At 36.9% G+C, this 23,405-nt stretch overlaps 3 protein-coding genes across 5 annotated transcripts in view; 1 reads left to right on the plus strand and 2 right to left on the minus strand.

Annotated features, from left to right (window-relative positions):
- Positions 1–23,405, minus strand: part of lrrc42 (leucine rich repeat containing 42) — a 287,985-nt gene that overhangs the window by 220,585 nt on the left and 43,995 nt on the right. For 2 of the 3 annotated variants that reach the window (XM_028811235.2, XM_051932952.1), the window contains exon 9: positions 5,607–5,887. The exons of the other annotated variant lie outside the window; for it this stretch is intronic. In XM_028811235.2, the coding sequence (XP_028667068.2) occupies positions 5,717–5,887 (171 nt within the window). In that variant the 3' untranslated portion in view covers positions 5,607–5,716. Of the gene's footprint in view, positions 1–5,606; positions 5,888–23,405 lie in introns of those variants that run through there. 3 annotated transcript variants of the gene reach the window in all.
- Positions 211–7,808, minus strand: tceanc2 (transcription elongation factor A (SII) N-terminal and central domain containing 2). The gene is made up of 4 exons (XM_028811232.2): positions 7,469–7,808; positions 4,537–4,678; positions 2,265–2,458; positions 211–567 (listed from the first exon to the last, which is right to left on the minus strand). Exons 1-4 carry the CDS (start codon positions 7,565–7,567, stop codon positions 379–381), a joined length of 624 nt encoding a protein of 207 aa, XP_028667065.1. The 5' UTR covers positions 7,568–7,808; the 3' UTR covers positions 211–378.
- On the plus strand, positions 7,951–22,530 carry tmem59 (transmembrane protein 59). The gene is made up of 8 exons (XM_028811231.2): positions 7,951–8,253; positions 8,425–8,530; positions 17,116–17,210; positions 18,333–18,485; positions 18,676–18,754; positions 19,224–19,341; positions 20,646–20,763; positions 21,633–22,530. Exons 1-8 carry the CDS (start codon positions 8,098–8,100, stop codon positions 21,777–21,779), a joined length of 972 nt encoding a protein of 323 aa, XP_028667064.1. The 5' UTR covers positions 7,951–8,097; the 3' UTR covers positions 21,780–22,530.

Below are 23,405 nucleotides of genomic sequence, written 5' to 3' on the forward strand. Positions count from 1 at the left end.
ACACTATATGATTAGATACATTAAAAAATAATATTCCACAGTGGCTATCTTGCCTTGTAAACAATTAATCAGTTAAAAAAAAACAAAAAAAAAACATACCAGTGCATAAAAAATGAAATCAAGAAAGTGTTATTTTTTTTACATCTTCAGTTTGGTGCATCTATATTTATGAATGTCAGTAATGACATATACGAGAAAAACAAAAGAGTGTTGAATAAAAAGAAATTGACTTTTAATAATAAAACAGTCCTCAAACCTTGATTCTTGTACTGGATTTCAAAAGTAAGCGGTCTTTTGTTAAAATCTTGCAAAGTGCAGGATTCCAAAATGTTTAAAATGTATAATAGAGTCTTGTTTAGTGAAACTGAAATCCATCAGTTACTTTTTGTGAGATTTGACAAACTGATTCACTGGTAGTTTGCTATTTTTGATCTGGTAACTCATCTCTGGTTTGTGCTTTAAAGCAAAGACAAGGGCTCGCACTGTCCTCCGGTAGGGCCCATTGATCAGCCGAGAGCACTGATGAAATGCCTCTCTTTCGATATTTTCTACAAGAGGATGATCAACCTGTACATCCAAAAAAAAAAAACCAACATATTACTGTTCATCATATTAGACAGCCAATTATTTAATATCATGCTCCATTGGGTCCTATATTTCACAAAACTGCTGATGCTGTTAATCTGAAACGTGCTTTATATGTGATGTTGAATAAAGAACTTGATAAATCACATGTTACAGCGTACACCTTAGAAAATGCGGAATTGCACCATTAGTTATTTTTTAGCAGTATTAAGACAAGTCAATTTAAAATGTTGCTCAGATATAGCATGTACTACACCTTATGAAAAAAATCTGATGTTTATGATTGCACAATAAAAAATGACTTCACATTTTCCCTTGTACCATATAGTATTATTATAAGCATTTTCTCAGATAACATTACTGAAGTAAATCTGAAGAATGGGACCAAAACATCCTCTGAGAGCAACTTCTCCCAACCATCCAAGAACAGTTTGGAGCCCATCAGTGCCTTTTCCAGCATGATGGAGCTCCGTGTCATAAGGTAAAAGTGATAACTAAGTGGCTCGAGGAACAAAACATATAAATTTTGGGTCCATGGCCAGGAAACTCCCCAGACCTTAATCCCTTTGAGAACTTGTGGTCAATCCTCAAGAGGCGGGTGGACAAACAAAAACCCACAAATTCTGACAATACCGTATGTTTAATATATCTTATAAAAAGTCTAACACATTGACTGAAAAAGAAAACTTGTCATGTAGTCAGACACAGCCATGATTGCCCTTTCCTAAAATGTCTAGATTTATGCATTGGTAAAAATAAAAGCTAAAAAATGCGTTCTGCTTCATGATACTTTACCTTGGTTCAAAGCACATGTTTCTAAAATAGCAGTGTTAATTAATCATACTTCATTACTGCACTGTCTGCAAGTTTTAGGGCATGTGGCCAGAGCATGCATGTCTTCTTTAAAGAGCTCTTTGCTTAAACACACTTCTTATATGACAATTTCTGCACTTAGTCAGAGGACTTAGAATTAACCTATAGTTTGTAGTTCAGTTAAAAGGACTAGGATCTGTTTAAATTCAGTGTGAAAGTGTAAGCAGACAGCCTGGTGGTGTGAGGTTTCAGTGTTCCAAGGATACACAAAAGGACTTGATGCTCTGTGTCAGATTATTCATAGAATTGTTTCTGTGTGCAATTTGTAGTTTCTTCTTGTGATCATATGGGTTTCTTCAAATAAGTCCTTCTATACTCTGTCACAGATCAGTTGAATGTGTAAAATCAAGAGTGTTGGCATGATTGTGTGCACACTATGTTTCTCATGTTTATACTTGAAACTGGGATAGACTCTAATGGCGTATTAATTTGACTCTTTAAAAAGGAATGATCAGAACAGAAACAGAAGGCACTGGAGACCAGAGTAATTTATCGGTTTTTCAGAGTCAAAAACTTCCATCAATTTATCTAAAATGATCTGACAATTCAGTTAAATAATCTGTAAGCTTAGCACTGATGTTAACCGTCCTGAAAGTCACACTTCAGAGCTCATTTTGCTGGTACCAATCCCTGAGGAATTGCAATATCTTGCTTGCTGATTTTTCTTTAAGTTCATAATATTTTCAATGCAGTACACATAAAAAATTGCTGTGTGCTCTTGTTTTCTCATCAGCAAATGGGTGTTTAATTTCAATTGTATTATCATACTTGAAGTTATATCAAACATAGTAAAGACCCTAAAATACCTGAACTTCCATGGATTCTGCCAGCATTCTTCTTGCATTACTTCGGAGCTTCTCTGTTTGAAGGTCACTCCTCACTTCTATAGATGGTTTATTTGCATTTTCCTCTATGAATGTCTTCCATTGTTGGTAAACTTCACGAGCCAAGCAAGACACTTCTGCTTCTGAATGTTTCCGCATCTTATTTACAGTGTGCCCTACAATTATGAAAAGCAGATCAATTTTAAATATTTAATACCTAAATTACAATTTAAGAAAAAAGATCCTAAAAACTAAAACCTTTGCCATTGTACCTATAAAATATTAACTTATTAAAAACAGCATTTTTATTACTGCATTTCTCATGTAATTAGTATATTTTGAGAAATATTTGTGAAATGTTAACAGGTCAGGTTGGGGAACATGCACTGGCACAGCGCGTTGCCACACCCACCACACGAAAAAACAGCTCAAGATCCTGGTTGGCAACCCCCCAGGCAGACATGTGGTCCAGTCATACCTCTGGAAATGACCGTCTATCTGCCACAGCCAGGTGTCACATGGGTGTCTCCTTGGCCTGGTCCAGCTGCTCGGGTCCTCGACAGTGAGGATCCTGTGAGCCAGATCACCCTCGGGGAAAAGCTCCACATGACCGTAGTGCCGTAACTGAAGCTCCCTCACAATGCAGGTAATGTGCCTCATTCAGGACTCCATGAGCAACTGCTCATTCAACACAAAGTCAAACCAGTGGTACCCAAGGATTCTCTGATGAGACACAGTACTGAAGGAGTCCAGTCTTCATCTCAGGTCTCTGGATAGCATCCATGTCTCACAACCATATAGCAAAACAGGAAGCATCAGAACAATAAAGACTTGGACCTTCGTCCTTTTGCACAGATATCGGGAGCACCACACACCCCTTTCCAGGGACCTCATGACCCAACTACAAAATCCATGCTCTCCCAATCTGACTACTGACTTCAAAGGAAGAATCACCAGAGACATGAATGTCGCTTCCGAGGTAAGTAAACCTCTCAACAAGGTTGACACTCTCTCTGCAAACAGACAACATTGCTGATGGCTGTGCCCAAGAGGTCATTAAAGGCCTGGATCTTGGATTTTTATCCAGGACACTTGCAAGCCCAGACACTCAGACTCCTTGCTCAGTCTCTCAAAAGCCCCGATCAGAGCCTCCATTGACTCTGTAAAGATCACAGCATTGTCAGCAAAGTCAAGATCCGTGAATCTTTCTTCACCAACAGATGCCACACAGCCAGTGGACCCCATGACCCTGCCCAACACCCAGTCCATACAAGCACTGTACAGAGTTGGAGCAAAACACACCCCTGACGAACTCCAGAATCAACTGGGGAGCCTCCATTCTGCACAGCACTTACAACACCAATGTACAGGCCAGCCATAATATCCAGCGACTTTGAGGGGATCCCGTGAAGTCTAAGGCCTTGTTTATACTTCACGCTCAGAACGCTTACGTGCATGCATCATGGCTGCCACACGTTCCCAGCATTCCTTTGATGCATCCTCTGAGCAGGCCCTCAGAAATCAACGTGATGCGTGCGTGAGTTGCAGTACCAGCAAAATGCCGAGGGGCGCAATGTGATAAAAGTTGGAATGTGACGTCAGAGTCTCTGTTTACTATCTACATGTGACAGAAAGCTGCTTTGAGGAATCGATGTGCACGCTTCGATGTTTGATGAATGGTTCGATGTGGTGAAGCAAAATGCCGACATACAGATGCATTTGTGGTGCTTTTATATTCAAGCGTAATGACACAATACATTTTAAAAGTCTCACATACCATCTTTTGTGCCATCTTTTTTTTCTGGGGCTTCCTACTGACCTGACAGGAGCAATCGCCACACAGAACACATTAAATGTATGATATTCCAACTCTCTGCACATTTAGAATCCCTAGATTTATGCTTGATATCACTTTCATGATGAAATGCATTAAAGTATGTATGTTAAATTTTACAGATAAATCGTTAATTTCATTTAAATAATGAATGCTGTTAATAATTACACACATGGGGGTGACACAGTGGCAGAGCGGTAGCGCTGCTGTCTTGCAGGGAGTCACGTTGCTGGTATTCCCTGCCAGGCACTTACATGTTTTACATACATAAAATTGTCAGAAATTCATTTTTTTCAGTTTTCACCCAGGTTGTATAATACTTGACTCATAAATAGCCAAGTGTACATTTTTTGTTTGTAATTGACTAGCCTTCAAAAAAAATTCCAGCATCATCACTTTGTCAGGTTTCTACTATCTTACCAATTTTAGTTGATAATAATACTTCTTTTGATGGCATTTTCTTCTTCAACTCTGTTAAAGCTAGTAAAAGGTTTTCTTTCGTCTGACCATTCAGTTCTAACATGGACTTAAATCGATATATATCTTCTAGCACCACAACTCTCTGAAGAAAAACAAAACACAGGCATTTTAAAACATGCAGATTTAAATAGCTAAAGACAAATACAGTGGTGTGAAAAACTATTTGCCCCCTTCCTGATTTCTTATTCTTTTGCATGTTTGTCACACAAAATGTTTCTGATCATCAAACACATTTAACCATTAGTCAAATATAACACAAGTAAACACAAAATGCAGTTTGTAAATGGTGGTGTTTATTATTTAGGGAGAAAAAAAATCCAAACCTACATGGCCCTGTGTGAAAAAGTAATTGCCCCCTTGTTAAAAAATAACCTAACTGTGGTGTATCACACCTGAGTTCAATTTCCGTAGCCACCCCCAGGCCTGATTACTGCCACACCTGTTTCAATCAAGAAATCACTTAAATAGGAACTGCCTGACACAGAGAAGTAGACCAAAAGCACCTCAAAAGCTAGACATCATGCCAAGATCCAAAGAAATTCAGGAACAAATGAGAACAGAAGTAATTGAGATCTATCAGTCTGGTAAAGGTTATAAAGCCATTTCTAAAGCTTTGGGACTCCAGCGAACCACAGTGAGAGCCATTATCCACAAATGGCAAAAACATGGAACAGTGGTGAACCTTCCCAGGAGTGGCCGGCCGACCAAAATTACCCCAAGAGCGCAGAGACGACTCATCCGAGAGGTCACAAAAGACCCCAGGACAACGTCTAAAGAACTGCAGGCCTCACTTGCCTCAATTAAGGTCAGTGTTCACGACTCCACCATAAGAAAGAGACTGGGCAAAAACGGCCTGCATGGCAGATTTCCAAGACGCAAACCACTGTTAAGCAAACAGAACATTAGGGCTCGTCTCAATTTTGCTAAGAAACATCTCAATGATTGCCAAGACTTTTGGGAAAATACCTTGTGGACTGATGAGACAAAAGTTGAACTTTTTGGAAGGCAAATGTCCCGTTACATCTGGCGTAAAAGGAACACAGCATTTCAGAAAAAGAACATCATACCAACAGTAAAATATGGTGGTGGTTTTGTGATGGTCTGGGGTTGTTTTGCTGCTTCAGGACCTGGAAGGCTTGCTGTGATAGATGGAACCATGAATTCTACTGTCTACCAAAAAATCCTGAAGGAGAATGTCCGGCCATCTGTTCGTCAACTCAAGCTGAAGCGATCTTGGGTGCTGCAACAGGACAATGACCCAAAACACACCAGCAAATCCACCTCTGAATGGCTGAAGAAAAACAAAATGAAGACTTTGGAGTGGCCTAGTCAAAGTCCTGACCTGAATCCAATTGAGATGCTATGGCATGACCTTAAAAAGGCGGTTCATGCTAGAAAACCCTCAAATAAAGCTGAATTACAACAATTTTGCAAAGATGAGTGGGCCAAAATTCCTCCAGAGCGCTGTAAAAGACTCATTGCAAGTTATCGCAAGCGCTTGATTGCAGTTATTGCTGCTAAGGGTGGCCCAACCAGTTATTAGGTTCAGGGGGCAATTACTTTTTCACACAGGGCCATGTAGGTTTGGATTTTTTTTTCTCCCTAAATAATAAAAACCACCATTTACAAACTGCATTTTGTGTTTACTTGTGTTATATTTGACTAATGGTTAAATGTGTTTGATGATCAGAAACATTTTGTGTGACAAACATGCAAAAGAATAAGAAATCAGGAAGGGGGCAAATAGTTTTTCACACCACTGTAAGTAATATGGCATTAAGGCCACGTATATTGATATATAGTACAGTGAGTCCTGAATTGTATTCCCCCTATATAACAACAAACAGGTCGTCATTACTGAAATTTCAGTATGGATTTTTAAAAGGTATAAAATATGATTAGCATAGATTATTAATTTCATTTTAGCATGCGCACATGCAAAATGTATTAACTGACATATTCTTTTATTTTAATTGAAAAGTAAATAATGCATAATTTATACTATCAAAATAAAAATTCACACATAATATTAATGCCAGTAACTGCTGAGATGATCCAGACTTCCTTCATGTACAACATCCCATTAAACCTGCTTTTGAAAAATGCCCCTTTCAAATCAAGCTTGTCCACAACTCATTTTGTAAGGTATCTGATATATGATATTGTAACACGATGTGAATCACGTGAATTACGAATTAGCCTTTAGGACAGAACTGGCCTTAACTTTATCAGTGTATTCACAATTGAAGACTACCTCATAGACCTTTCCAAAATATTCAAAAATGAGATGTATGTACTCTAAATGCACAGTAGAAACCATATAAGTCCTGCATAAGTCACAGTCAGTTGAGCCCACCTTACATGTCTGTAGACTACACGAAAATGTCCAAAACCCCTGGAAGAAGCCTAAATGTTCATGGAAAAAGTCAAAGGTATGTTAAAAAAATGGCCTCCTACATGTACCACGATGAACTGGTTCTGTGTCTTGGGACCCCAAAGAACCTTAACAGGACATACATGAATGAATGAATGAATGAATGAATTGTTTTTCAGGGCTGCTTTCATCCTTAACACCAAATTCTCCCGACATTGGCTCGGGCTCTCTGTTTTCCTTGGCTGGATATTCAAATGCGAAAACGAAAGAATAGATATTAAAAACAAAAAATGACTAAACAATCCCGTTTAAATACAACCCGCTTCAGTAAGTCTTTTGTATACAATAATGGAATGAATGAAACAACGGTATACAGATACCTATTAATTTAAACTATCAGCAATGCCTTTAAAGTTAAAAGTGTACTCATACGAATACCACGGCGACAAGACTGTTTTCCAATAAAAAATGACTCGCCGGCTGACTGTACAGACTTACCCTTAGCGATTCGATTGTAGTCTGTCTGTACACTTTCCTTTGAATCCTCTCATCTTTTTTGACTTCATCTTTTGATAACCTTACCACAAACTTATCCATCTGCTAATACAGTATGTTTGCACGATTCTCGATCGACAGGAATTCACTACATTCGGTTCAGCAGTATCCTTATGAAACCTTAGTAATGATTTGGCTTGGCACACGTTTAATAAATTCAATTCTTGTATACACTGCAGATATTTGAGGTTATTATAAAGGCTCCATTAAAATTTAATTACGATTTAAATTAATCTCTCTTATTCTGTGCCGTTTCTTTATAAACCACATCCGTTTCTACAGCTCACTACCAGCCATAATCCCAATGGACAATTTTAATGTTTACACCTAATGTCTCGCGAGATTTGTCCCGTCTACGTTTGATGAGCGTTTACGCAACTACCGTCATTACGGCTCTAAACTAGAGCGAGACCACTGTTAACAACACAGGAGCCGGAATGGTAGGCAACACCTGCTGTTAAAGTCAGTTTCCTGACCGTCGCTTCTTCACTGAATGTTGTTTTGCAAGATTGGGTGTAACACGGAAGAAGACGTTTTTGTCCCACACAGATCTGCTTTTTGTAGACTAAAACATGGAGGTGTGGAAGTTGTCAGTAAATGTTTTTACTGTGTGCCTTATGGTGGGGTGCAGTTTCAGTTCCCAGGACGTTTTTGATGGTGTTTTGGGGGATACCGTTTCCTGCCACAAAACATGCCAGTTGACCTACACTCTGCACACGTACCCCAAGGTAAGTACTTTGCTTCCGCACACCCACATTGGTAAATGTCGACAGCCACGCTTGGTTGTTTTTGTTATTGTTATTTAAAGCCACGAGGGTTCTTCCGATATGGCAGTGTTCACACTGGACTTCGCACCTTTTACTCTGTTTGATCATATATGATATACATTTTGCTTATAGGAAGAAGAGTTGTATGCCTGCCAGAGAGGATGTCGCCTTTTTTCAATCTGCCAGTTTGTAAACGAAGGAGAAGACCTCAACCAAACTAAAATTGAGTGTGAATCAGGTAATCAGTATTACATTTTTGCGCATAATGTCATTAACCTGCATACCTTTTCAAGCACCCATTTATTCAAATGTAAAAATGTCGAAGTAAGTGAACTCAAAATAAGCCCGCCCTTGAATAATCGTTATTTTTATTATGGCTCCAGTTCCCAGGAGTGTCGATTCCCGCCGATTTCCTGAGCAGCACGAAATTCCGACGAATTCATACTTATTTTAATCACTCGTTTTGTCCAAAACGCGTATACGTTTCCCCGTTAAATTGGCTCCACCTTGCAGCAATGTGTTTCTGCTTACGCCGGTTGTTGCTATGGTACTGTACATCCCATGAATTTAAAATGAATAAGTGGGTTAGAGAAGGGCTGAATTAAGTTTTATAATAAACAATAGTTCTAAATTTACTGTTACTATGCAGCATACACACTAGATTCAAGTGTGCATGTCATAGCAATAAGTGACTGGATGCTGGTTTAATATAAACTTCTGTTACACAGTATGTGTGCATTAACCAGCGTGGCTGTAAATGGTTTCTTCTTCTTTTTCTAAAGCTTTTCCCACTTTCATGTGGGGTTGCGATATTGGACCAGCCTCCTTCACTTTCATCTTGGGTTCACTTCCTCGCCTGACACCTCTTTCTGGCTTGGATCCCCCTTCACACATTCTGTCCACTTTCTCTTTGGTTACCTTCTTTTTCCTCAGTGCTGACAGCTACATATCCATGATTCTTCTTTACCTGTCATCTCAAGACATGCCCATACCACTTTAAAATTCCTTCCTGTATTTTGTTTGAGATTTCACCAACCTTTACTGTACCTCTTATTCCCGCATTCCTAATCTTTTAAAGCTTTGTTACTCCACACATCCACCTCAACATCCATACAACAATGCAGCTCTGGCCACTGTTCATACACTTCAAAGTCAAAGTGAACTTTATTGTCATCTCAACCATATACAAGTATGCAGATAGACGAAATTGTGAAGCTCAGGATCCACCGTGTAACAACATGAAGTGCAAATAATAAAAATAAAAATTAAATTAAAAATACAATTAAAATTTAAAATTAAAACACAAACAAGACATTGTGCAAAGACAAGATTGATGCAATGTATGGTACTATGCAATCTAGATACATAAATATAGTCAATAAATATGTAATATAATAGATATCATACACTGATATTTTCTGTATTATCTATAATAGTTGTTTAAGACGTGTAAACAATGACAGTTCAGAATGTTTCATAGCAGAAGGATATCAAAGAATGTCAAAGTGCAGTGTGCAAAATACTTATAGGTCAGCATGAGATTTTCAGTTCTTTTCTTCTTTACCCCTTCACTCTGTCAGCTGTTTCATTTAAAGGAGACTGATGTTATAACACAGGAGCCTGGTTTGTGAGTCATCCACACAACATTATATTCTGCGCATTCCAGTCTGACACCATTCCTGTCTTACATGCCTCCTTCATTTACTCCAAATATGCAGACCTCACTGCAGAGTTACCTGGATTGTGATAAGTGTTGTTGTACATAGTATGGATGTTAAGGCACCTGTCTTAATCATGTCACTATCCCACAACAGCATAGCTTTTATTGACTTATTTAATTGCTTGATATATTAATTTTTATATTGTTTGTCAGCATGTGTAAAAATCTGCAAATGTTTGCATTCCTTAAGAAAGCATTCCAAGTTATTAAAAGATAAAATACCTATGAACAGATTTTTTTTTTTCCTGCAAAGGAAGGATAGTTTATATCAGTCTATCTGCTTGCATGACTCAAAGGAGACTACCATTCAACAAAACAAAAAACTCCAGTTGAAAAGATGAAAGTCAACAAAGTAAACAATATGAGTATATTTTTTGATTACGGAGAAATATTAGACAAAGACAACCATGTACGACTGTGCCATTTGCTTTTTTTTTTTTTGTGGATCACTTTAGCTTCAGGATTGTGTAATTGTAATTATTTATTTTTTCCTTAATTAGTTGGCAATTAACAATCAAATGGAAATAGGGAGACAAATGTTTCAACAGCATATTTAGACCTACAGTATATGCATCTTATGTGTTCAATAAACAAAACATAACCATCATTAAAACATTTGGAATGAATGAGCAGCAAGTTTTCATTTGTCCATGAAGTATTTGATGCTTTCAGGAAGTCAAAGTCTACAATACTAAAAAATGTCTGACATAATGAGTGCATTAACAAGCAATACAAATGTGTTTCATGAACAGCAAGAACTGACCTCTAATTTAGAAATTGGTTGGAGCCACTCCTGCCATCATAGACCAGGGACTCTTGTGTTAAAACATTATGATATATTCTTCTGTAGTACTTTTCCTTTAGAACTCTTTGGAGTGTTATAAATATTTTATCTATAAAATAAAACAGAAAATAAACATGCAGCAAAAGCAGAATTCATCTGCATTCTTTCTTTATGGTTATTGTAGCTGCGTTTTCCAGGGTCTTGAAATCAATCAAGGATCAGCATGAGTAAATGTGTACAAAAGAAATTTCTTAGTTCAATAAGATCTGATTTAAAAAGGTTTACTGAAGATTCAAAGCAAACGGTTTAAAAAGAAAAAAAAAGTTGTTGCACATGCAAAATGGGCAAAAAAATATTCCTTCTACAAACCTAGCTTTTTCTTGTTAAACTTCAGTTGCTTTCTATACTTAAAGGTTGTGTTATTTCTCTATGACAAACCTGCATATGGTTTACTTATTACATTCAGTATATTCCATATGGACAGCACATTCAATATGGTCAGTATGATATGTTATGGGATACGGTTTGAAAACTGTTTGCCCTCCATGCCTTACCAACTGAAAGGCAGATAATAAACTGGGACTAATCTGTACCCAGAGGGACAAGAAATAGAATATTCCATTTCTGCTTAGCTTGTGGGAGAGAGTATGCATTTTTGTCTGTGCCAACTTCATAACCCTCTGCAGGCTTTTATGGTCCTGGCAGGAGGCAAACAAGGATGTGATATCACCAGTGAGACTGACACCACTGTTTACCTTTAGAAGTTAACTACAAAGGTGGAGTCTGAGCTTTCCTCAGACATTTGAGGAAGTAGAGGTATTCGTGAGGCATCCTGACAATCGCCAAGATGTGCTGTGTCTACTGCAGTTTATCAGTGAAGGTCACTCCAAGAAATTTAAAGCTGCTCATTCTCTCACCAGCATCCACACTGGTGCAGGCAGAATGTGACCTGCTTCCTGAAGTCTGTGGCCAGTTCCTTGTTTTTGATGATATTAAGGGTGATGTTATTGGTTATTGTCCTGGCAGTGCTGAGTCAGCAGGTAGACCCCTCCTCTGTAAGTTGTTTTGTCATTGTTGATGATCAGTCCTGTGACACCACTGGTGTCCTCAGTAAATGTAATGATGGAGTTGGAGCTGTGTCTGGCTACACAGTTATAGATGAACAAGGAATGGAGGAAGTGCTTGTGTTGAGGGTAATCATACACTAGGGAATGTGTTACTACCAATCCGTGCATGCTGAGGTCTGTTGGCTAGGAACTAACCCAGAACTAACCTGTGCTCTGCAGATGACTAAGCCTGTTTCACCCAGTCTTTGGAATGGCCTCCCTATGTAAATAAGATCAGCTGACTTAATTTATTCTTTTAAAAAAGCTACTTTAAACACATTTGTTCAGGAAGGCATTCAGCTTACCCTGACTTTCTGATACTTCTTTCAGGTTGCATCATTTTTGTATCATAAATTATGTTCTTCGATCAGGTTTTCTTGTGGTATTTATATTTTTGTATTTTGCTCTGGTTTATTTTCTCGTATTCTATTTCCACGCTTTGTATGTCCAATATTTATCTTTATTTAGTGTTTTATGCAGATATTGTTTGTATCAAATGTTGTATGTGCCCCGTTGGTCTTTCTGAATTTCTGTGAAGTGCTTTGAGCATGGGAAAGGTGCTATATAAATAAAATGTATTATTATTAGGAAGTCCAGAATCCAATTGCAAAGGGTAGCTCTGAGTCCTAAATTAAGGAGTTTGATGGTCAGTTTTGATAGTGTAACAGTGTTAAATGCCAAACTGTGTTCTATAAACACAATACTGGCATAGAAGATTTTATTATCCACCAGTTTATAATGCAGTGAATCCACTTGATTTGAGCATTCCTAGTTTTCATACTCTTTCTCTGTATGTTTAGCATTCGTTTGCTCAGAGGTTGATGCGCTTGCTGCTTCCTGAGCAGCTCTTCTTTTCTCCACCCTAGCGGCTCACTTCTCTTCATTCGGCAACATCTTTTCGCATTAAAACTGATTTAAGTCAGTTTTTGTGTTGCAATTACTTTGCAATTACGTTTTCCTTAACTTTTCACTGGCACTTAAGTCTTCAATCTGCCTCAAGAATGATTTGAGATATGAAGAGGTAGGGGAAGTGACGGCGAAGGTAGTAGGGATGAGAACGGCACCCGTACACATGTGCCGCACAGCTGCCCGCTGCCGAGAGTTGATTCTACAATAAAAAAAAAAAAAATTCTAAAACTCTTCGCTTTTAGTAATAAAGCTGTGTGCAGAGTTTCAGTGTAGTATATGTGTACCAAATTTCAGGCTACAGGTTATTTGATTTTTGACCTTGACCTTCTTGGGTTGACGTTTGACTTTGGAGGTGAATCATCACCCCGAAAGCGAAGAGTAGACATCACATAGTATATGTGTAGCAAATTTCAGGTCAATAGGTCAAACGATTTGCGAGCTACAGGTGATTTAAAATTCTGGACAGACAAACAGCCACAGTAGTGTATTATATAAGAAGACTAGCAAAATACCTGCGCTTCGCAGCGGCGAAGTACTGCTTTAAAATTTTAAATAATAAACTGAGGGAAAATGTGCCAATAATTATTTGTTAAGGATCTCTTTGTATACCACGTTGTCAGTTCGCCCCTCCGGTTGTAATATGACCAAGCTGTGCGCTGAGCCAACTCTTGAGCATGCAACGTATAGTTGGCCATGTGAAAAGCAATCTTGCCTCAAATCAATGCCAACCTTTTGTAGGGTCTGTCCCTGAGACTTATTAATTGTCATTGCGAAGCAGAGCCTTACTGGAAATTGGAGGCGTTTTGAAATGAAATGGGAGATCAGAAGGTATAACGGGGATGTGAGGAATAAAAACTCTCTCCCCTGAGCCACCGCCAGTAAAAATAGTTGCCTCGATTAGGTTCTTTTGCAGGCATGTGACCTGAAGTCTCATGCCATTACAAAGTTTCGGTAGCTGTAAGTTTCTCAGTAACGTTATTGGTGCCCCAACCTTCAAAATTAGATTATGCTCAGGAGTGCCTGGAGGATTCAGTGTGGACCGAGCTGCAAGCTATGGACATATATATGTACGTAAGAAGGATTCAGTTAGCGTTGGGAACCCGCGTACCAAATTTCTTGAAGATGGGCCCATTAAGTAACAAAAGACCGTTAGAAAGTTCAATATGGTGGCCGACAGTGGTGTCATACCACCGAAATAAGTAAGTACATCGGTTTCGTTAGCGCAGGGAAGCCGCCTACCAAATTTTGTGAAGATGGGGCCATAAATAAGAAAGTTTAACATGGTGGACGTTGTCGACCGTTACGACCATTACGTGTAGAATTTCTAAATGAAACCTGCTTAACTTTCGTAAGTAAGCTGTAAGGAATGAGCCTGCCAAATTTCAGCCTTCTACCTACACGGGAAGTTGGAGAGTTTGTGATGAGTGAGTCAGTGAGGGTTTTGCCTTTTATTAGTATAGATGTATATGTGTATGTATATATATATGTGTATGTGTATGTGTGTGTGTGTGTGTGTGTGTGTGTATATATATATATATATATATATATATATATATATATATATATATATATATATATATATATATATATATATAATATTTATTTTATATAAAATATGGTTTTGGCAGCCAAGCGCTTTTTTCCCAACCTAGAAGACCTCTCTTGAGATCCGTTTAATTGCCTCGTTGATTGCATGTCTTCCAAGGTAGTTTCAATACCCATTTCCTGCACCGAGTCATCTCCCCTTTTATGAGTGACTGTGTTAGTGGCTGTACTTCGTACAGGTCTTTGAACGTACTGAATACTTGTAACTGGTGTCGCCCGTCGTCTACTTTCGACAGGGAATGGAAGCAATTGTCGAGTAACAAAAATTATTTGTAAGTGATTTCGCATTGAAGAAATAGTAAAAACTTGATCACTTGGGTCAGTACCTAAAGAAATGCACACAGCAAATGCAATTGAGAATACACCAGAATCTGTATGATTTAATTGTTGCTGTGCGTCTTCATAAACTATGGGAGGTTTGTAAGGAAACAAAGCATGAAGGAAACGAAGCTGCTCTTCGATAAGGTTGAATTTTTTATCAGTGTTTAAACTGTCATAGACATGAATTACAGCACCATCATAATAGGTACACACCCAGTGAGTCACTCGTTCAGTAGCTGCAGAAGGTAATATTTGAATATGTTTTGCATTATGTGGAATGGGCATTATAGGTATGTCAGGAGTCCACATTAGCAGAACCTCTTGAGGTTGGAAAATTGTATGCGCAGCTAAAATTTTGTTGAATTTGCTCATGTGATCTGTTGATAATCATTATTTACCAACTCATTCATTGCAAAATCCGACCGTGGTAAGATCACTCCTTCCATAACACTAAACACAAACACTAAGTAGACACTAACACTAAAAAACGGCAACACCGCCGGGAAGAACACTAAATGAGATAAAGTAAAAGTCTACTAAACTTCTTTATTATAACTGCTTTATTATAGCAGGTGAGGGGATGCTGGCGCACGCTTGTTTTTGCCGCTCCTCCCTGTTAACAACACTTCGCAAAACTCGCCTTAATTCTGCACTTTCTTACGCTTGTTTTGTTTCGTTTATTGTACGTATAGTTCGTGGATACAGCTGACTCGAATTGCATGGATTTGGCTTAATATTTACAGATTTTATGGTCTCCACTTTACTGGGAACAGCTGAGTCTGTGGATCATGGGACGAGACCTACGAACATTTCTTTGTACCTGGCGATCTAGCACCTTGGGATGATCTGTCTCCGTGATTATATTCGCTATGCTGATCTGCTCCCGTTTCATCTTACAGTACTCTATGACCAGGAACTGATCTGATGTTCATACTAACCTGGCTTATGGCTTCGGGGCGATCACGCATGAAATTACAAAGCGTTACTATTTATGGCTGTGTATCGGAACATCCAAATCCTGCTTCCTCCTCCTGCTGTGCTTTCTGCTGCTTGCTATCGCTGCTGACCTACGCTACCACACCCGCCTGTCCTACCGGCTCCGTTGTGCTGTGCTGCTTCTACACTGCTATCAGCTAAGTATCACTCACTATTTTAGCGCGTTGAGTACTGAGAAAAGTACTATATAAATGTAATGAATTATTATTATTTATTATTAAACACTAAAGTACAAAGTACTAAAGTAACACTAAACCGCAACACTGCCGGGAACGCTGGCACACCACGTCTACTGAACACTAAGAAACACTAAGTAGAAACACTAAAGGAAAAAATACTATTCAGTAAGTACCGCGTCTACTAAACAGTAAATCAGTAAAGGAGAAAGGACTAAACACTAAGGAAAAAGAACGGCAAGACCGCATCAGCTGCGGAGCTCAGCTCGGAGCGAAATGAAGTGAATGAAATGAGGTGAATGGGAGGGGAGATTATCACGTGACTCCAACACCCGCCTTAACTCTCCATCCCTCCACAAACAGTCTCTCGGATCCCAACTCTCCTTTATATATGTGTGTGTGTGTGTCAGTATGGCATGAATTGCAAGGATATGGCAGGGATAAGAGCTATGAGAAAAGATGAGGTGGTTGATATGAAAGAAGTTTTAAAAAATATGAATTGATTTAATAGGTTAGATGTCTCCTTCTACTTTAAAATTTCAGATTGAAGCTGGTTTGAAATTTCAGACAAACCTTTAGCAAGTTTCCTTTCACATGGTAATCTCAACTTGATGACATTGTTGGTAAAAACACATCTATGATGGACTGATTGGCCTGTTTTCTTAAAAAAAGTTTGTTATATTCTTAGAGAAATAATTCTGATGGTTTGCTGAACATCTATTTAAGTTTATTAACTCCTTTTCGTTGTGTAAAGCTACAGTCTCCTTTTTAGTTCTAATGTAAACGTAATACTCTTAAGTCTTTCACTTATTGTACTGGCAATGGAAGATGGGATGAAATACATTTTTTTACACTGCTGTGTGTGCTATGCTATGTGTGCTCATTTTTATCATGCCAGGTACACCAATCCACAAAGATACGATTTTTTCAGGCAGTTTAGTTATTTTAATGTGAAGTCTTATTATATTTTTAAATTTCTACTTTATTTTTGGTTATGACCAAGGTAAGCATATTTTTGACCATGAGGGCTGCAATGGATGGATGCTTTATTGCAATCAGTTTCTTCTTTAGTAGCTAAGTATACCTGCGTAAAGGTCATAATATTTTAATTTTAATTCCTTGTTAAGGTACAGAGGCCTTAACATATCTTTTACTTTATAACAGCTGCCAATTAACACATGCACTTCGTGTTTATCTGTTTTACAGCTTGTCATGAAGCTTATTCTCAAAGTGAAGAGCAATATGCTTGTAATCTTGGATGCCAGAACCAGCTCCCATTTGCTGAACAAAGGCAAGAGCAGGTGAGTGCAATAATGAACACAAATTTATTACAATGGATTAAGTATGTTGTCTTTTTTTTTTTTTCAAACTCTAGAAGATATAGAGAACACCTTAAATACAACAAATGACATTTAATGCACATTTCTATAAATATTGGAAGGAATTTCTTAATTGCAACAAAGCCACAATCATGAGTGACAAAAAATCTTGGCCTTTAACCCCTGAGGGATGGTCATCTTGCAAAGAGTTTCATGTATTAGTTTTAGTATGCTTCAGTGCTTTTCTGTTTTTGAAAATTTCTTTTGCAGAGGTCAGAGCCAAACTTGTTTCTAGACTTAGGTGCAGTTTTCAGGATGGGGACAGTAGAGTACCTTATACAGCACACTCTGCCTAAACCTGCTTAGCCTGTTTTTTAATTGATCCAAAATCAATCAATCGATGTCAAACATTCTTGTGAAGATTTCCATTATCTAAAATTGCAACATTTTTTTGAATGAATGGCTTCTTTATATTTTAATGTAATGATATTGTATACATGTTCTCCAGCTTATCCACTGATAGTTTTCAGTGTTCCAGAGTACCAAGAGCAATGGCATTTTGATCTTTCATATTTTGATCGAATTGGTTGGTTGCTTTTCTGATATGAACTGTATTAAAAACCTGAAATGTATCTGTTTAATAAAGTGGAGTAAAGGTGTTTTAAGATGTACATGCATGCATCCACTGCTGTTTTAACAAAATATTAAAATATTTGGAAAATGTGAATTAAGATTAAGATAGGGATTTAATTTCACTTTATTGGACTGTTTTGTTTCTCTCCTTTTCCACTCAACTTTTTATTTTAACTCCTTTCTTACTTTCAGTTAAGCAGTTCTCCTCCTTCTTTGCCATTTTTCTTAATACCCAAGTGGTGTATTTCAGAAATTTGATGGCTGCATCCGTTTTTGGTTGTATGAAGAAAAACAAAAAACACAGGATGGCAGTGCCCATCAAAATTAAATTGAATCTGAAAACAAGTTATTTGGATAAAACACTTTGAATCCGTAATTTTGATAGTTAGATCTTTAGCAAAGATTTTACCACATTCTTACTAATGTTTTACATACTTCTGCCTTTTTTTCTTTTGTCTTATTTGTTTACAGCTGTTGGCAATGATGCCTAGAATTCATCTCCTTTATCCTCTTATTCTTGTTCGAGGCCTCTGGAATGATGTAATGAGCTCAGCCCAAAGCTTTATTACCTCTTCTTGGACCTTTTACCTTCAGGCTGATGATGGAAAAATAGTTGTATTTCAGGTAATTATGGATATTTATCATAAATGTAGTTAACTAGTGCTCAGGTTGAAATAAAAAACACAAGCACTTTGTACATAATAGTAATATGTTTTTTACAAAAAGCTCTCTCATGGAGCCATGAGTGGAAATAAATTGTAAAAGTTTAGTTTTGCATTATATATTCAAAATGCCTGCATACTTTTTTCCTTAGTCAGAACCACAGATTCAGTTTATGTCGTCATTTAAGTCACCGAAAGAAGACTTTGAAACATCCTTCAACAGAAATTCATGTAAGTTATTTTAGGCTGTACTTGGCTATATTAGAATGCAGAATAAGAATTCTGTTCTGCAGTTATCTTATAAATAGTGGATTATATATCAGTCGTCTAAACATATTTTTGCATTATGGTATTAGAAAATTAATGTTTTTATGCAAATGCCTCAAAACAAACAACTAAACAGCTCTGTAGACAAGGAGATTATGCACACTTAATTTTTGTGCAATGATATGTATTAAAGTTTAACTCGATTTGATTCTTCAATTAATTCTTACTTTTTAAAGTGTATTTATTTTTTAAATAAGCTTGAACAGGGTCAATTGGTTTGTCATGTCTCTTTATAATTCTAAGTTGTATGAATTTTGATTTCCTTTCTTTCTTGGTTTCTAAATGCTTCATGTATCATAAGTTGCTTTGAAAAGTCCTATTTTTTTCCCCCCAAACATCAAACAATAGTACCTTCATTATTCTCTTTCAACAGATCAACAGGAATATGATACAAACTATAAAGAACAACAAAAGAATATTTTACAAGCACAGGAATTTTATCTTGAAAAAAATGGGGAGGAGGACCATAACTTGTTTAAATGTCTTTCAAGGTGACCAATACAAATTTAAAATTTACTTTAACAGCAATGTAACAAGTAGAAAAAGAATTTATTTACACTTTTACATGTATAGTGTGAAAGTTTTCAAGACTTTCTAATAAAATGTGTTTAGCAATAAAAATGTATTAGTGAGTTAAAGTTTGAGTTTTTAAGTATGTATACAAGTAGCATGTACATTATTTGATGTCAAATCAAAACAATTGAGTTATTAACAGTGGTTTACAGTAGTTTTAGTTTATCCTGTACAAGTCATATTATCAATGATGTAGAGCTTCACTGTGTGTAAATTCAATTAATTGATTGATTAATTAATTAATTAGTTAAAGTGCTTGCTGCCAGTCCAATTGCAGTTTGGAGAGCCTTCAGCACAGCTTCAAAAAAATAGAACGATCCAGTGGCTTCAATCATGACACACAGCTTTGAATTTTCTGCCTTTAAAATACCTATGTATTTTTTTTTCTGGCTTTTGACTACAATTTCAGCATTTCTGCTTTGTTTTGGCAAAATACTGTATATGACTTGGTGTCTCTGACTGTGCTCTTTCTTTGATCTCACTGAGGCACATTGGTGCAGTGGTTGGTACTGCTGCTGCACAGCTCAGGTCAACTTTTTGGCCACAATAAATCAGTCCATAGTTGGCAGATGTTTCCCTACCCCCTCAGGGACACTTAAAGATGATTGCACCATTATAATCCAGTCAAATCTAGTTCAGTTAGTCCTCCCCCCCTGACTTCAATGCTTTTTGCAGAGTTCGGTGATATTCGCAAACACTTCAGTGATTTCCCTGAACTCGAGGAAAAGCGAACACCATGGAGTTTGCTCATCACTAGTAAGGACACAAGAGAGTGTGCTGCAGTAGGTTTCCCAAAATAAAAATGGCTCAACATATTTTCAGTTTGTATTTTTTATCATTTATGTTAGGTAGAATGTCTAGTTGGGGCTGGCTGGTCTCATGGCCTTGGAACCCCTGCAGATTTTGTTTTTTTCTCCAGTCCTCTGGAGTTTTTTTTTTTTTTTTTTTTTTCTGTCCTCCCTGATCATCGGAACCTTACTTTATTCTTTATTAGTATTGGCTAATTTTTATATACTTTTTCTTTTTTTTCTTTCTTCATCTTGTAAAGCACTTTGAGTTACATCATTTGTATGAAAACATGCTATACAAATAAATGTTGTTTAATGTTTTATTGTAGTACTATTGTTTGGCCCCTTATTGAGTTCCACTTGATCTTGAGTGTCATTATCGCAGATATAAGCAGTATAGCACTTATGTGGTAAACTTATGTTTTCATTTTAAGGAATGCTTGGCTGCCTGGATGGATTCTGACTGCAACATTAGTGCTGTCTGTTCTGGTCCTGATGTGGATTTGTTGTGCTACAGTAGCAACAGCTGTAGACCAGTATGTGCCGTCTGAGGTAGGATGCCATTGGCTTGAAACGTCTGCTTAATTGTTCAAGATCCACTGTCATTTTTGTTTAGTATACTGTATAGTATCAATAGTACCAAAGCCTGAAAGATTTTATTTTTATTTAAATATCTTTTGTTTAGCTCAGAAATAACATTTTAAAACTCAGTCCAATGCAGGCTTGCAGTGGTTAGAGACTGCCATGGCACCACTGGCCATAAGGAAGGGACCACCCTGGAAACGGAAGATACCAGTCCTCATGGACTCATTGCCTGGGTTTGAATCCCATGCCTTGTTTTTATCCATGTAACTTGGCATGTATGAGTAGGTTTTTCTCAGAGTACTGACCCTGAGCTAAATTAAGCAGGTTTGAGAATGTTATGTTATATTCGTACATCTTCAATTTCCTTCATATCAGGATTAGCAATTATGCTGAATGTTCTGACAGTTTAAGTTTTTCACTCTTTTTTTATTTACTTTGGTGGTGTCTTCTTTAGATATATTTGTAAGATTGCTATATAAAATGCTCCACAGAAAACGTTTTTTTTTGTTTTTGTCAAATTTTCTTGGTAAGAAGGCAAAGCTGAGATGATCTTAAAATGGACAAGGTTGTCAACTGACTTCAAAATTGCAAAAGGCTGCCACTGGAGCTTCTTTCCCAATTTGCTGGTCAAGTTAAAATATAAAACTATGTAAACATTTTGTACAGTGGGGGTACCCAATAGTCGAAACATTTCATGCATGTGAAATGCAAATGCTGAATGGATGGTCTGTCTTTATATATAGGAAGGGGATGTCATGGCATTAATTGGATTATTATTATTTATCTGAAGATATTTTCAGTGTTTTTGAAAATGTTCTATTTTTTTTCTTTTTCAGAAATTAAGTATTTATGGAGACTTGGAATATATGAAGGATCAAAAGTTGACCCCATACCCACATTCATCGTTGGTTATTATAAGTTCAGCAGCTGAAGAAGCTGGGCCTTTGCCATCTAAAGTTAATCTAAGCAAGTCTGAAATCTGAAGCCTGAGTTAGCACAGGTGTCTATTTGTTTTCTTAGGCAGAGTTTCTAAAGTGGGGTCCTTTTCCAATATTTAAGTCAGTAAAAATAAACAGATGATTTGCAAAACTGATTCAGATTATCTTACATTTTATAAGCCTTAGATTTTGAAGAGGAATGTTAATTGTTGGAAGGGTAATGTTTTCATGGACCTTTTGTGGCATTAAACAACCTAAAATGTACCACACATTGTACTGGCAAAGGTGTAATTTTTGATATGTGCTAGATTTTCTAGTCTAGTGTCTTTTTTAATTACATTTGATTTAACTAAAATAATTATTTGGTGTGGGATTTTTTTGTTTGTTTCAGGGTAGCTTTAAAAGCCTATACTTTTTTTCTGAACGCTGTATAAACCTGTTAGTTTTCTAAGACCTCTAAAGTTTAACGTTTTTCAGTCCAGCTGTATATTTTCATGTTCCTAGCATGTGTTGTTGTAATTTCTGGCACATTTTATGTTTGTGTATGTTGAAAAGCCTTTATTCTACTAATTTTTTTTTGTCTCTAGTCTTTAGGCGTATTCATTATTTAAGAGGTCTTCTACAAAGAAATGTCAAATGTATCTGCTTTCCATAAAATATAAATGCAGAGTTGTTAGAAAATTTCCTTTTATTTTGCACATGAATCACATTATGTAAATAAAATGTGTTCTGTTCAACAGAAAAAACTATTACTTCAGGAATTTACAACCTCAATAAATCTCAGTTCTGAGTGTTACATTCATTGCATTTATTTTTGAGATGCTTTTAAAATTTAAACCACTTATTTCATAAATGTCAGATTAAATGTATGAAAATTTCCTTTGTCTATCCTTTGTGATAACTAGATGACTTCAGTGCATGTTTTATAGATTTGAAAGATTTTGTGTTCACTATTAGATTTTTTTTTTAATTCTTCTTTAATCATTTGCAATGTTTTAGTTAATTTTGTCTAAACATATTTTTCATTTAAAAAAAGAAAAAGTCTTCAACGAAGAGATTTTTTTTTCACCATGCACTTCCAATTACAGTTTCAGTGCTTTATGCATTATTACAGATACTACATAATCGTTCATCATTTTTCTAACCGCTTATCCTGCTGTGGGTCTTGGGGAGCTGAAGCCTGTTCTAGCAGCACTGGGCACAAACACAGGAAACCAGTTCAAATAAAAAACAAAAATGAATTACAAGTAAAACTCAAACTTAAGGAAAAATTGAGGCTTTTTTTATTACAAAATTTTTTTACAACATAAAGGTCTAGTCACTGATACCAACTGTTCTAGATCAGCAGGCCACCTAGCCCCAGCAAGTCACTATGTATTTATAGCACAGGCAAAATATAACAAATCCATAAGGGTTTGACAGTGGAGATGTCATGCCCACAACAAGATACACCACTACAGAACACTGAAAATAAATAAAATAAGTAATATTCAGTAATGGTTAATCAAGATCATTAATAGGATTACTAAAAAAAACATGATAATGGTAGCTGGTCTTTCATTTGAGAAGAATAACCTAAAAAACATGTTTTTGACCTTGATTTGATTGTTGACACAGGTGGGTCTTCCCTAATATTGTTATATAAATCACAGCGTAGTGTTCTTACAGCTG

Source organism: Erpetoichthys calabaricus, chromosome 10, assembly GCF_900747795.2.
Source record: "Erpetoichthys calabaricus chromosome 10, fErpCal1.3, whole genome shotgun sequence".
In the NCBI taxonomy this organism is placed as follows: Eukaryota; Metazoa; Chordata; class Cladistia; order Polypteriformes; family Polypteridae; genus Erpetoichthys; species Erpetoichthys calabaricus.